This window comes from Bos taurus, chromosome Y, assembly GCF_002263795.3.
Source record: "Bos taurus isolate L1 Dominette 01449 registration number 42190680 breed Hereford chromosome Y, ARS-UCD2.0, whole genome shotgun sequence".
Classification (NCBI taxonomy): domain Eukaryota; kingdom Metazoa; phylum Chordata; class Mammalia; order Artiodactyla; family Bovidae; genus Bos; species Bos taurus.
Window position 1 is genome coordinate 23,317,888 of NC_082638.1, and position 16,448 is coordinate 23,334,335.

General features: G+C 41.4%; 1 protein-coding gene across 3 annotated transcripts in view; it reads right to left on the reverse strand.

Moving 5' to 3' along the window:
- Positions 1 to 14,156, reverse strand: part of LOC132344515 (gamma-taxilin-like) — a 102,636-nt gene extending 88,480 nt beyond the window's left edge. For 2 of the 3 annotated variants that reach the window (XM_059884151.1, XM_059884149.1), the window contains exons 1-2: positions 13,990 to 14,156; positions 612 to 916 (exon numbers count right to left, since the gene is read on the reverse strand). In XM_059884151.1, the coding sequence (XP_059740134.1) occupies positions 612 to 900 (289 nt within the window). In that variant the 5' untranslated portion in view covers positions 901 to 916; positions 13,990 to 14,156. The remainder of the gene's footprint in view (positions 1 to 611; positions 917 to 13,989) is intronic. The other variant, XM_059884150.1, reaches the window with a different exon arrangement.
- Between the last annotated feature and the right edge of the window lie 2,292 nt (positions 14,157 to 16,448).

Below are 16,448 nucleotides of genomic sequence, written 5' to 3' on the forward strand. Positions count from 1 at the left end.
TAAGAAAGAGAATTTCAAATTATAATGTTACGCACAAATCATTAAAAGGTAAATATTAGGTACAACAGGAATGAAAAATTGAGGAGCAACCAGTAAGATGAAGTAAGGGCTTCACATTTCATTCATGAAATTTAACATATCACATTGTTAATCCTAACTGTCAAATTAAGCAGTTACAGGACAAACCCTAAAACTAGTAATGCACTTTCTAAGCTGCAAAATAACATATCATTTCCAAGTTTTAGTGGATATTCTCTAATAAGCTGACCAATATACAACTTTCATAGTAATTATTACATTACTTTGAATAATCAAGCAACAAGGCAAATCAAATACTACTTCTTTCAAACTGGCCACAAATATTTTTTCGGGAAAACAATCTTTAGAGAGAACGAACAAAGGCATCCAGAACTGTGCTTTCTACTCTGCTATTTTCACCTCCTGCATGTAATTGTCGGAGTGAAGCACACTGACCTGGCCAAAGAAACTAAGTGTATTAGCTAAACATCCATCTCAAAACTGGTCATGTTCCACCATTACTAGTGCTGCAGAAAATATAAGTTTAACAAGCACCATGTGAAAATGTTCAACTCCTGAGCAGAAATTATTACCTAAGATTTTTTCTTTGTTTCTGTGGCACTCTGAATCTTGTTGACCACCAGAGGGATCTGTTCCAGCTCCTGGCCCTGGAGGTTCCTCTCTTGACTCTTGTGTGCAGTACACTGGGCTCAGTAAATCCCTGCTCTTTGTTGTAATGTTACTGCTTTCATCCTCTTCCACTGAATGCTTGTTAGATGTGCTACCATAATTTGAGTCATTACACTGAGGAATATCATTTGATTGACAGTGATGCAACATATCTGGTTTTACTCCTACTCGGCAAATTCTAGATTCTTCCATTGTGATTCTCCATAAGCTAGAGGAAAAGAGCAGAAAAAAAAAAATATGGAGGAAGGAGTTAAACCAAATGTAATCAAGAGAGGAAAACAAGGCTGCACACCACTGTTTTCCACCCCACTTTGCTCATTTTCTTAAGAGTGGACTCAAACGTAGTTTTTTTTTTTTTTTTCAGCTGCACCAAGTGGTATGCTGTATCTTAGCTTCCCAATGCATCAAGGATCAAAGCCCCCTGCAGTGGAACTGTGCAATTTTAACTACTGGACGACCAGAGAATTCCCTGCTTTGCCCATGTTTAAATGTAGTTTTTACTTTGTGTACATGGTACAATCAATTGGCAGATGATCTTAACAGTTTTTTACCCCCTTTCACAGTGGTTTACAAAAAGACAGTGCTTGTTAGAACCAAAGGAGAAAAAGGGAGAAGGGACTACTGTAATCGCGGAACAGAAAAAAATCCTAAGCTCTGACCTTCTAAGTAATAAATATGCTGGCAGAATATATCAGAATCAACTTCTGCAGAACTCTGGAATCTCCTACAAGCCTACAGAAGAAAATTAAATTAACAACCCAAATGGAAGGCTTACTTATTAGTACATAAAAGTTGGCGATCACCATGTAATTTTAAAGTTCTCTCTGCCATTCTCCATATTCCTGGTCAGCAGTGACTATAAGAACAGAAGCCCATGCTCTCAGTGATGCTACCAGTGCCAGTGGGAACAATGCAGACATTATTTTCGTAGGATGTGGTCTCTTTCAACCTTTCAGGCAGTTCCCTAAGAAACCTGTATAGGTGTCTGCCTCTGTTTACCCCTTGGAAGCATAATCTCAATGTTAGGAGATGCACGCTGACTGAAATCACCCATCCTGGCCAGTCTCCCTAGTAACCATTTGCATGAGCTATTTTAGGACAGAAGGTCCTGGCAAAGAACACCTAACTAATAAGCCACCACCAACCAGAAGAGTCCAGAAAAGATCAAAAGAGAATACCACATGTCCGACCACTTCCCAGAATCCCTCTGGTTAGCATCCATCTTGGCTGGATGCGTGTGCTGCGCAATGCATGTGCCACCAGGAAGGACTCTGAGTCAGAATGATTGGCCAAAGACAACCCAGAAACTAATCCCATCACCATAAAACCTAAGACTGTGAGCCACAAGCCAAATGGCTCAACAGTTCTTCTAGGTTCTCTGCCCCAGTGCACTTTTCCAGGAGTCTCTTGCTTTGTCAGCACATGTGTCCTCAGACAATTCTTTCCCAAGTGTTTACACAAGAGCTCACTTTTGGGGCCCTACTTCTTAAAATATCAACACTAGGGAAGCTTTGGGGGACAGCAAGGCCCAAGTACTGACCTCAGCAGCCTGAGAATGAGACAAAGACCAGGAAAAAGCAACAAGACAGGAAAATCTGCACAGAGAAAAGCTGGGAAAGGAGACGAACATAGGTATTTCACAGGTCCCACGTTAGAGTTACCTTACTATCTCTGCTTGGCCTTCAGTCTGACCTTCAAGCAGAAGAAAAGGCTAAGGCCAAACTATAAAGACCCTGGCTGAGTACTCTAAGCTGCCCAAAAGTACAAGAGCAAACATGTCTTGTGTACTGATGTGAAACTATCTTTCTTCACATCCACTGATTTCTCCCTGGGTACCTGGGTGTCCCTTTCTTAAACGAAGCACAGTGACTGATACCACCCACCCTGGTCAGGCACCATAGAAACCATTTACACTAGTTATTTTATGACAGGACGTTCTGGTAACAAACAGGGAATAATAAGCCATCACTAACCAGAACAGTTCGAGAAAGATCAAAAAAAGATGTCACATTTCCTACCACCTCCCAGATTCTCTGCTGGCAGCCATTTTGGCTCAGCAATGTGTGCACCACCAGGAAGGATTCTGAGTCAGAATAACTGGCCAAAGACAAACTGGAAACTAACCCCATCACCATAAAACCTAAGACTGCGACCCACATGGTACTCCTGGGATCCCTTACCACATTGCTCTCCATCTGGGTGCCCCAAACCAATAAAGTCTCTTGCTTTGTCAGCAAGAGTTTCTCCTCAGACAATACATTTCTAAGTATCAGACAAGAGCCCACCCTCAGGCCCTAAGAACGGGTCTCTCTTTCTGCAATACTCTTGACTTTAGCTATCTTGCACAGAAAGGTGCCTAGGGTCAGGGACAAATTCTCTCCAACCCCTACATGAAACCCATCCAAGTAAGCTGGGGCACTATGGAGAAAAGAGCAACCCAACTCAAAATGTTATGGCTCTTTGGAAACAGCTACTCAAATCACTCACTGTCCCATCGAGTTCTGTAAGGATAAGAAGTTTCTGAATTCAACTGAAGAGGCTTGAGGCAGGGTTCACAGTCCATCAAGGAAGCTCGACCAATCAGCTTCAAGCTGACTAGATGTTGCTTATATATCTAAGACCAGTACAAATGCCTATACCTATATCCATTACAAATGAAGCAGGGGTCCATGGTCAGAAAAAAGCAAGAATGTCCAGACTGACAGGAAATCATACAGTTTAGATGGTAAGTGTCCCAATAGCAAAGAAAGGTTGGGAAATGGCAGGAATCTCCTGCATTCAAATGTAACATGTTGCTCATAATGCTTTCACTACAATAAAATCAGCCTTGCAGAAAAGAAGCACTCATCACACACCAACTCCATGACACTTCTGATATAAGCTAAATACAGACAACAATCCCTCCTCCCCCTCAGGAAACTGGAGCTGAGTTGAAAATCAGGGAATACAGACCCTCAAACTCCTCCTTCCCCTGTGAATATTCTGCACCTTCATTTGTATGCTCCTCATAGCTGACTTGCTGAAGAAACCCAGAGTAACACTTCCTCACCTATCTGCCTAGTCTCCCTCCAAGAGCATGCCTTCTATGCTGCTTCAGTCATATTCAACTCTTCGCAACACTATGGACTATAGCCCACCAGCCTCCTTCATCCCTGAGATTTTTTAGGCAAGAATACTGGAGTAGGTTGCCTCCAGGGATCTTCCCAACCCAGGGATCAAACCTGAATCTCTTAAGTCTCCTGCATTGCCAGGTGGTTTCTTTACCTGCTGAGTTAGTGGGAAAGTGCTCTGAGAGCATACTTCTGCTTAAATAAATTCTCATTTTACTTTTTTAACCTCCATGTCTTGTCTCCAAACTCTTTTTGCAATGAGCCAAGAACCTTAAATTCACTGGGAATACCTGCTGCTACTGCTGCTAAGTCGCTTCAGTCGTGTCCAACTCTGTGTGACCCCATAGACGGCGGCCCACCAGGCTTCCCTGTCCCTGGGATTCTCCAGGCAAGAACACTGGAGTGGGTTGCCATTTCCTTCTCCAAAGCATGAAAGTGAAAAGTGAAAGTGAAGTCACTCAGTCGTGTCCGACTCTTCACGACCCCATGGACTGCAGCCCACCAGGCCCCTCTGTCCATGGGATTTTTCTAGGCAAAAGTACTGCAGTGGGGTGCCACTGCCTTCTCTGGGGAATACCTGAACAGGCATATAAAAGAACTCCATTTTTGGTTACCACAAACTGGAGTAATAAATCACAGCTACTAAAAGAATCACGTGGATTACTCACATAGATGTTTATGCTGACTAAAACAAAACTACTGATCAAGACTGCACTGCCCAAATGGCTATGATTGCTGGCTGGCCTGTAGTCTGTACTGAGTGTGGCTATGTGCACCAAGTAAAGGATTTGTTCCTAATGCAAAGGCTCCCTCTGCCTGTTAGAATTGTGATACACACAAAAAGCTGACCCACTTGTCTCCAGACTGGGAAAGCCATGACACACAGGGCCTTGATTCCCTTTATTCTGAAATTCTTAAATGCATCCAACTTTTAAGGCTCCTTAGATCTATTGGTCATGGGTGACCCATAGTTCTTTTCGGGTCATGGGATTGATGTGCCACACCAATTACTTGACTTTGGTTACATCACTACAACCTTTAAAATGATCTGTCATGTGGTCCGCTCAGTCATGTCCAACTCTCCGACCCTAAGGACTGCCCGATGCCAGGCTTCCCTGTCCATCACCAACTCCCAAGCTTGCTCAAACTCATGCCCATCAAGTTGGTGATGCCATCCAACCATCTTATCCTCTGTCGTCCCCTTCTCCTCCTGCTATCTATCTTTCCCAGCATCATGTCTTTTCCAATCAGTCAGTTTTTTGCATCAGGTGGCCAAAGTACTGACAACCCCATGAACAGTTACTTGGTTAGACTCTTAGATAATCTGCAGTCTGACACTGTTAAGCACACCAACTGAAACCACCCACTCTGGCTAGGCACCAGAGTAATCATTTGCATGAGTTATTTTACAACAGACGGTCCTGATAAGGAACATGCAACTATAAGCCACCACCAATGGAAGAATTTGGGAAAAGGTCAAAAGGAGACCCCACATGTCTGACCACCTCCCAGAGTCCTTGTTTCTGGCATCTATTTTTGCTGAGCACCAGGACTCTGAGTCAGAATGACTGGCCAAAGACAACCCAAAAACTAATCCCATTACCATAAAATCAGACACTGCAAGCCACGTGGCAGAGCAGTTCTCCTGGGTTCCCTTACCCTACTGCTTTCTGCCCAGACTCCCCTTCCCAGTAAAATCTCTTGCTTTGTCAGAATGTGTGTCTCCTCAGACAATTCATTTCCAAGCATTAGACAAGAGCCCACTTGCAGGCTCTGGAAGGAGTCCCCATTCCTGCAACAAAACTGGTACACATTTTAGCACAAAAGCCACCAACATGGGGTGATATTCAAGGTACCTCTGCCATTTCATCCACACTCCCTGTCATCCATAGGCATCTGGAATTACAGGGCATTAGGCTTCCTTCTCAAAAATTGATGCAAATTCTGATGTTAACTCCCTAACATTTATCTTACACTGTGGAAAGCAAGCTGAGCCACTGATTGGGACAAAAGAGGTGCTAAGTTACATAAATCTGCTTTTAAAAAATCAGCACTGAGTGTGAAAGAAATTCAAAGAATCTTTGTTACTTTTAGGCTGCTGCTTCTTTCTTTCTCCCAACAGCATAATCATGTGAGCTCAAGTGGCATACTCTACCCAAACTGATTCATACTTGGTTGCAGCTACTAGACTGTCTTGCCAGACTAAAACGGTTGTGTACCTGTGAATCAAATGGATAATGACCACTATCAAGTACACTGCCTAAGGAATCTCCCTATGGTGACCTACGCAAGTCAAAGAGGAGGACATAATGGATCTCTGCAAGGTTTACAAAAGTCCCCTCCTCTAGTACCTAGCCTTTGTGGGAAAAGAAACTGTCATGAGTAGGTAAACAACTGGACAAAAACTGAAATGATAGCTACTGGGAATATAGACTTTATTAACAAATCTAACATTAACCATCCAATGCATTTAAAAACTGCCCCCAAAGTCTTCATCACAAAAAAAGATGTACTTTTGTGTAGCTCTCCTAAATTTTGGAATTAAGAGTGCTGACTCTCCCTTCCAGCCAGATTGCTCAGATGACAATCTATCACTCAAATGCAAAGAGCAGTGAAAATCCTAGATCCTGTATTTCCTAAACAAAATGCTTATCATCATCACCTTATATCTCCCTGACCCTCACTTCTCTAGACACTGCTAAGTCATTTCAAGGATAGACAAACACCATCCAGCTGGTGTCAGACATAGACAGGATAAGTTGGACTATGTGGCCTTAGGTAGGTCTTTAAAAAAGAAGGATGTGAATCAGTTAGTCACCTGCAAATCCTAGGGTTAACAGTTAGCTAGGGAGCCATACTGCAAATCACTTTAAATCTGTGCCCACTGGAAAACATGAATGTAAGTTTCACTTTAGGAACCTCGACAATCACAATCCATACTTTGTTCCCAAAGGTACCATGTGTGCCCATTCTCAGATGCAAGCCAGTAATGAACTTACATTCCTATAGAAAAACTCTTCCACGTTAGGAAACATCATAAGAGATTATCAACCGTTTCATCAGGAAGCCAAGGGACTATCAGAAAAATACAAAATGCTCTCCGAAATGATGTTACTTTGGTTTCCTGATGAAACTCACTGCAGGAGCAGTTGATTCCTGGCTTATGGCTACACTACAGGTAGTTATCACCCCAATGGGAGTCATTCACTAATAAAAGACAGAAGAAAATCTCTTCACAACATCAGCTGAAATGATCAACGGATGGCTTCAGACAGTCTCAACTGTCTGGCCACACTTATTAGTTGTGGTAAAACAACCCAGCAAAAGATGGCCAGAAGACATGAATATACAATTTCCTAAAGATGGCAAACAGATAACATGAAAAGATGCTCAGCACCACCGAAAAGGAAATGAAAATCAAAACCACAGTGAAATATTCCATTACACCTGCCAGAATGCTATCATCAGAAAGTTCACAAATAATGAATGTACAGAAAAGGAACCTCTCTTACATTGTTGGTGGGCATGTAAACGGGTGCAGCCACTGTACAAAATGGTTTGGATGTTTCTCGACAAACTATACGATTCATATAAATCAAGAATTCAAATCCTGAGTATATATTCGAAAAAACTAAAAACATGAATTCAAAAATATACATGCACCTCAATCTTCATAGCATTATGGACAGCTGCCAGGATACTGAAGCAACCCTAGTATCCATCAACAAATGAGTGGATAAAGAAGATGTGACACATACATACACAATGAAATACTGCTGCTGCTGCTAAGCCACTTCAGTTGTGTCCAACTCTGTGCGACCCCATAGACAGCAGCCCACCAGGCTCCCCCATCTCTGGCATTCTCCAGGCAAGAACACTGGAGTGGGTTTCCATTTCCTAACACTGGGGTGGGTTGCCATTTCCCTCCCCAACGCATGAAAGTGAAAAAATAAACTGAAGTCGCTCAGTCGTGTCCGACTCCTAGCGAACCCATGGACTGCAGCCCACCAGGCCCCTCCATCCATGGGATTTTCCAGGCAAGAGTACTGGAGTGGGTTGCCATTGCCTTCTCTGAATGAAATAATATTCAGACCTAAAAATGAATGAAATTTTGCCGTCTGCAATACTGATGAACTTATGCTAAGTGAAATGAATCAGAGAAAAACGTGTCATTTATATGCTGAATCTAGAATTAAAACTAGTGAATAAAACAAAGAAGAAGCAGACTCACAGATGCAGAGAACAAACTAGAGGTTACCTGTGGAGAGAGCAAAAAGGGAATAGGCAAGATACAGCAGGAGGATTAAGAGGTACAAACTACTTAGGTGTACAATAAATAAGCTACAAGAATAACCTTTTAAAAATTCTGAATCAATATGTCATAACCAGAAACTTACATTACATTGTACACTGATTATACCATAAGAAAAAAAAAATTTTTTTTTTTTTTAAGAAAATGGTGAGGGAAGGACCTCCAAACCACCACTTCTACACTACACAACGATTACACTGGCAAAAATTGTTCAAACTGTCTTGAAACTAGAAAACAAAACCAACAACGAGAAGAAAGCTTAACTAGGAGAGAAGGTGCTGTATTTTACTTAAGGAATATTGTAATTTTTTATTCTACATGCCTACAGTTCCCTAATCCCTACTCTGGAAATGGTTAGCATATCTGGTATGGAACACTGGAGGAACAGTGGGTAAGAGAACTTGTTCTTAAGAGTTCTGATAATTGGCTATATGACAGATATCCAAGAGGAGCTCAAGATTAAGCTTTTACATTGCCAGGATTGGTGTAACCGCTTGGTATTGAATGCTGAAACAGTCACAGCTATGTGGGCTAAGGAACAAATGACAAGGGAAGCAACAGACAAACTGATAAAGGAGGCTGGTAAAGAAGAAATATGGAAGAATAATGGATCTGGATTGCCCCCAGGTATACCACAGAATCTAAAAGGCCACATGCATGTCCAGGGCAGGATACCTATTCAGAAAAGACTTCAGAAGACCATATACTTTTTTAATCTGGCTGTGTGCAAGGAGGTACATGTTTAGGCTGAGTTTGCCTAAGAGTTAAACAAGTTTCCTAAACAAAGTCAATTTGCGAAAACTCAGACTGTACTTGTCATTATTTTTGTTGTTCATGCTTTTGAGGAAATCTCTTTCAAATTTCTGGCTGTCTTCTGAACTACCACAAAAAACTTTAAAGACAACACAGGAGAAACAATATGATCTTTATGAAACAGCTCACCATATGAACCAGGAAAAAAAAAAATTACTAAACAAACATTTACAACTCAGAAGAATCAACAACAAACTCTAGGAATATAGGAAGAATAAGATTTCCAGAATATAGGGTTCACATTTGCACATTTCTTATTCACTGGTTTGTCTAAACTGGAACTTCTGTCTCCAAGGGCAAGGTTTTTTCTTCCCACACCTCTAGATACTGGCTTATCCATGATTAAGACAGAAAAATGCAAAGTATGTCTATTAACAACTCATTCAAAGAATCTAAGAATCAGCTGAGACACAACTCTCATCAACCACGCCAATTATGCTCTCTGCTCACTCTCTTTTACTCTCCTTTACTTGTCTGATTTCACCTAAAGTTTCTATTAACCTACTTACCTTTCTCAATAAGTCACTGTCTGATTCTGAGACATTTTTGAATTTCTGAAATCAGTATCAAAATGTACCATTCCATACTGTACTCTCTATTAGTCTCTTTGAATAAGGCCTCTTGTTATCTAAATCAGGATTTATTTATTATTCAACAGTTACATTATAAACCTCAAAACATTCAGTTGAAGATGATAAAGTCACAAGTCAGGCAAAGAAAAACAGAACTATAAACAAGTCATAGAAATAAAAGAAATTAAGAATAAACAAAATAATAGCCATCAATAAACAAATAGAATATATTTCTAAATGAACCAAAAATTCAGAATTGAAAAGTATGACAACTGAATTCAGAAGGGAGAAAAACTGGCAATTTAGAAGACAGGTCAACTGAAAATATAATCTGAGAAACAGAAAGAAAAAGGAATAAATAAAAATGAACAGAAGTTAAGACACTTTTATGATACTAACATACATACAACATAAGTCATGGAAGAAGAGGAAAGAAGAGGACAACAACACTCGAAGAAATAACAGAAAACTCTTACTTGATGAAAACTATTTGTCTACACATCCCATGAGTTAAATAATGAATAAGCTTTTAAGTATAATAAACACAAAGACTATCTTTCAAAATAAGAGACTGCATTAAAACATTCCCAAATACACAAGAGCTAACAGAATACTATTAGACCTGCCCTGCAAAAAACACACAAAGTCCTTCTGAGAAAAATAAAAGGGCATTACAAGTCATCTCAAGCCATACAAAAAAAAAAAGATTAGTAAACATAATTACACAGTTAAATATAAAAAACAATAATTACTGCATTTTGCACTTGTAACTCCTTTTTTCTCCACATGATTCAAAACTTAAAACAGTTATGAGCTAATAAAGTAACACAATGTGCTAATTATCCATGACAATAAGGAAGACGGCAGAACTATAGGAACAGACTATACCACTGAAGATACACTGATAATAATATAAAATAGTTGTCATTTTTTTTATCCCCAGGGAACCAGTATGTAAAAAATTAAGTAGCATACATAAAAAGAAATGAGAATTTAAATGCTACACTAGCAAAAATTCAAACAAAAAAGCAGTAAAACAGAAGAAGGAAAAAAAAAAATACAGAAAACAAACAACAGAATGGCAAAAGCAAACCCCTCCCTATCAGAAATTACCTTAAACAGAATAAATTCTGCAATAAAAAGGCAAAAAATGACAAATTTTTAAAAACTATAATCCCAGGACATGCCATCTATGATTCACTTTCCTTTTCTCAAAACTTTCTAATTTATTTATTTAAGTATACAGGCATCTACTATAGTTGAAGAAATCATTGACTTCTCAGAATCATCCATGATTAAACGTATTAACACCCTCCCTTAGACTTCTGGTGACCCCATGGACTATTCTCCAGGCCAGAATACTGCAGTGGGTAGCCTTTCCCTTTTCCAGGATATTTTCCCAACCCAGGGATCAAACCAAGGTCTCCCACATTGCAGGCAGATTCTTTACCAGCTGAGCCATCAGGGAAGCCCAAGAATACTGGCACGGGTAGTCTATCCCTTTGCAGAGGATCTTCCTGACCCGGAATTAAAACAGGGTTTCTGCATTGCAGGTGCATTCTTTAGCAACTGAGCTATCAGGGAAGCCCTAAAATTGCCTACTCTATTTCAAGATGCCCATAAATTATTTACAAGCTACAAGCTCTCCTGAAGATGATCCTCAAACCTTTATTTTTAATTTGAAATCTATTTTTCATTACAATACCAATAAAATATTACATGAGTTTCACTGTAAATCTTGTATTTCAGCGTTTGTATACCCCACAGCATGTATGGGTGCTCAGTCCTTTCCAACTCTTTGCATCCCCATGGACTGCAAAGAGATCCAACCAGTCCATCCTAAAGAAAATCAGTCCTGAACAGTCAATGAAAGGACTGATGCTGAAGCTGAAGCTCCAATATTTTGGCCACCTGATGAGAAGACTAACTCATTTGAAAAAACTCTGATGCTAGGAAAGATTAAAGGTGAGAGGAGAAGGGGATAACAGAGGATGAGACGGTTGGATGGCATCACAGACCCAATAGATAGGAGTCTGTGTAAACTCCGGGAGTTGGTGATGGACAGGAAGGCCTGGAGTGCTGCAGTCCACGGGGTCACAAAGAGTCAGACATGACTGACTGACTGAATTGAACTGAACGGAATGTAACTGGCCAGGCTCTTCTGTCCCTGGGATTCTCCAAGCCATTCCCTTCTCCAGGGATAATACTGATCCAGATACTGAATCTGAGTCTTCTGCACTGGCAGGTAGATTCTTTACCACTGAGCCAGATGTCAAGTCCCATACTCTACACCATCCAAAATATGATTTCCATCCATTCCCATATAGTTGATAAACTTGACCCATTTTGCCCTCCCCTATAACCCCTTCCCCTTCCGCAATCCCTACTCTGTTAGGGGACTCAACTTAAATAACAAGTACGCAAACAGACAAAGTATAGAAATGGATATTCCTATGAACACTAGTAAAAGGAAATCTCATCAAAATGGAGCCCAGAGGCCCAGAGTTTTCAGCCAGCACCACTGCACTTATGGGAAAAATTATCAATTATAGATCCCAGCACTACAATCAATAGGGGGAAAAAAATCTTCCAACTACAAATGCTAAAAGGAAAACATAGACTCTGTAATCCCTAGAAGAAATGGACTATCTAACTCAGAGAGTGAGAAATTATTATCATGCTGAACTCCCACTTTTCTCCTAAAGACTTTCAGTCAAAAATTCTCCCCAACTTCTCCTTTTTCTATGTAAAATAATATTTATCTTCTTTGTTAGAATGTCATAAACTGCAGAGCTGCACCTTTTTTAAAAATCATATTTGTCTTTGGAGGAAGTACCCACTGTGAAATTTCAAATTCTTAAGAGTACTATGCATCCAGTTTTTTGTTTTTTTTACAATCCTTCAAGAACTGATTCTGTTTTTCAGAATACAAGGAGAGAGAGAAAAAAGCAAAGTGTGAAGTATTCACACCTTCATATAGAGACAAAATAATCTCAATTCAGACCCTGGTGCAATAAATTCTTCGCACTTTGTTCAAATGTAAAGTTCAGGAAACTTTGAAGTTCACAAAAGATACTACAAAAATATTATTTTATGGGTTCAAAGAGAGAAAAACACTTCAAGAAGTTTAAATGAACAGAAAAAGTGTTGCGCTATCCCAGGCTCTTTTCCTCCAATTCTCAACTCCAGGGCTCCGAAAACCATATAACTGTATGTAGCACATTCGTTGTGAAAAACTTTCTCAAACTCATCCCAGAAGGATTTTTCCATTCTAATAGAGACTGAGATTTTCCTTTCACCAGATAAACAATGTAATGCTCCACTATCACTTCTATACCAAGTCCTGAGCATAGTTTAGTCACTCAGTCGTGTCGACTTTTTGCAATCTATGGCTACTCTGTCCATGAGATTCTCCAGGTAAGACTATTGGAGTCATTTGCCATTTCCTCCTCCAGGAGATCTTCCAGACCCAAGGGTCTCCTGCTTTGCAGCCAAATTCTTTAGCTCTGAACCAGGAGGGAAGCCCTCCAAGCCGCGAGTGCCGTCCATATTACTGATGCCAACTGCCCAGATTGCGAAACCAAGCAACTCTAATAATTAGTTACGCCACCGATGCCTACCATCCGATCGGCGCCAGACAGCAACCGAGAACCGGAAAACACACACCACGCAACGCAGCCCCGACCTCGGCGCCATTATCTAAGTACGCAACAGCCTTGCCAACGCTGCGGCAACACAACCTGAAGAGCGACCCACTCACTAGCCGAAAGCTGAGAAGCAGTCCTTGTTCCCAGTCGACCGAGACTGGCGGCCAAGAAAAGGAATACAGGGAAATTAGTGGCTGGGAAAGAGGACATGACTCACGGGACTCAAAGGGCCCCGAGGCACCCGCCGCAGGCAGCTGTCACATGTGGCGAACCCGCGGCCCGCAGTGCTGCTGCTGCTAAGTCGCGTCAGTCGTGTCCAACTCTGTGAGACCCCATAGACAACAGCCCACCAGGCTCCTCTGTCCCTGGGATTCTCCAGGCAAGAATTCTGGAGTGGGTTGTCATTTCCTTCTCCAGTGCATGAAAGTGAAAAAAAGTGAAGTCGCTCGGTCGTGTCCGACTCTTCGCGACCTCATGGACTGTGGCCTACCAGGCTCTTCCATCCATGAGATTTCCCAGGCAAGAGTACTGGAGTGGGTTGACATTGCCTTCCCCGCGCCCCGCACTCTTTCCCCACAAACAAGACCGTTCCGAACCGCCCCTCTAACCGGCGCAAACCGCCGGAAGGCCCAGCGCTCCCTCTACCCCATTTATTCCAGTTGAACTTCCCCCGACTACCCCCACACATACATCCTCCTCCTAGCTTGAGCCTCTGAAGGAAAAGTTAACTAAAAGTAAAGTAACCAAAGATAGTGAACAGGAAAACGTGCAAAACATAAAATTCTCTGACACTCCACCCCCGTCACCCGATGGCAACCAGGACTGACCGGCTTCGGGCTTCTGGCTGCGCAGTCAACTGTCCGAAATGGCCTCAACCCTCTCAGCCACGGTGCCGACGCCTCTGCCTCGCGCTGCCTAGTCTACACACGTCGCGGAGAAATGACGCAACCATCTAAACCCGCACCTTTGACCCAAAGGACGGAAGCTCGCAGGACCTAGCTACTAGCTCCAAACCCTAGCAGCCAATCGCTGATCCGGCGCTCTCCACATGACAAGTGAATGGTTTGCTTCTACTGGATAAACGGCTAAACCCAGCTTCAGGGTTTGAAACCCTGCTTTGCAGCCAAATTCTTTAGCTCTCAAACCGAAAACAGAACGCCCCAGCGACTTTGCCTGGAAAAGGATAAACACTGAGGAAAGAACTGCTGGTGCTAGCAAACTGATATGCCAAGGTTTGCACGCCCTGGTTGGGTTTAGGGCGGAACTGGGAGCTCTAGAAGAAGGGAAGAGTATTCACTGTGCTGTGCGTGCAACTTACTGGAATTGTGGGTTTCTAGGGGCAATATCACAATAAAGTACTCTGGCAACTTTGAAAATATTCCGAAAAAGTTAATGGTCAGGTGAAAATAGTAATAACTCCTATTTTGTTCTTGTTACCTTATACTTGCTAGGGACTTCGGTGTTATCCTGAAATGATTGAGCTCGTCCGACACGACTGAGCGACTGAACTGAACTGAAGGGTCAGTACAGGCATACCTTGTTCATTGCATTTCACAGCTACTGCATCTTTTTTGCAGATTGAAGGGTTGTGGCAGTTCTCCGCTCTGCAAGTTCATTACTAACATCTTTGAACGTCATTTCATCACTTCTTGTCTCCTGTGCAAAAATTAAACAGAAACCTCAATTAAATAGGTTTGGGCAATCAGAAGGCACCTCACATCCTGAGACCATGGCACACCTCCAACAGGCAGAACAGCATCCTTTTATTTCCTAACAAGGACTCAGGATGAAACTGCAGGGACTCTTATGTACTACCGCCCTGGCAGCTGGTTTCTGCATTGCATAATTGCCTTCTCCTGCTTCTGCTTGTACATCTGGCTTAAACACAACTGCAGATTCTAAATTGCCAATTCTTTGCTAATGCTGAGTAAACTTATCTGTGCTGGAGAAGCAACTGGGAGTCTGTTTTATCTCAATACTCAAAACTATTTCAAAAATGTTCATGATTACATTTCTTATGGTGGTCTGTGTCCAGTGATCTTTGAAGTTACTATTTACTGAAGGCTCACTTGATGGTTGGAATTTTTTACCAATAAATAATTTTTAATTAAGGATTGTACATTGATTTTTAGATGTAGTGATATTGCACTTAATAAACTACAATAAATGGGAAATACAAATTTTATACATACTGGGAAATCAAAAATTAAAAATAAGTGTCTGACTTGCTCTATTGCAATATTCATTTTATTAAAGTGCCCCAGAACAAACTAAGTAGGATTTATGAGAATCTCTACTTCTACTTTGCCAAAAATAAGTGTGCATATCTTTCAGAATTTCACTTTTCTAGCCCCAACACTTGTCTAGAATCTGGCCCATTCACTGAAATTTTGACTGCTCTTTATCTGTTCTGAATTAATATGCAATGGGAGCTGCAATCTGTCTGAGCTGCATCCTTTACTGTAACTTTGCAGAGTTCATTTATAAGGCCATGTCTCTTCCTGATTTTTTAGTAGTTTGCATATGCAAGAGTAAGTCTTGAAACAATCTTACTTCTTCCCTTACCAATCTGAATGCATCTGGTTACTGTTTCTCCAGAGCTGGGTGCTCAATTATTGAGGAGTTTCAAGGGATACTTCAATCAAAATAACTGAGACATAACTTTGAGACAACCTATAAGGGTGAGATAGAGAGGGAGATGGAAGAGAGATTCAAGAGGGAGGAGACATATGGCTGATTCATGCTCGTGGATGGCAGAAACCAACACATTATAAAGTATTTATCCCTGAAAAAAGAGTTAGCCAATTTAATAAGCTAGAGGAATTCATATTTAGCCCTTAGTTTGGTAAAGGTAAGTTTCAGAGCCTCTTGTTTGGTGAAGGAGATGTCAGGAAAGTCTTTAAAAGAACTCCTATCCATACCTTCACCAGGGCCCTGAACCCACAAGTCACCATCATACCTACCACCTATCTAGCTTTTCGCTGTCACTTTTGGCTAGATTACTGAAAACTTTCTTATCTTATTCTACCATTTCACTGACTCCACCGTTCCCACCCTAGGCAGTCAGACTGCATCTTTGCCAAGAATCTGAGGTAAAACTCCAGCTCTCTGTATAGGATAGGGATAGCTGGTTCTGAGGTGCTTACTCTTGCACTGCTTCCCTTTATACATGTACCCCATGCATGCTGTGTGCTACACCCAGGAACACCTATAAGAAAGACTTCAAAGTCCTCCTCCCAAGGTGCAGTGGGCACTGTCTCCCAGGGGCTGGCAGCTAGACCAAAAC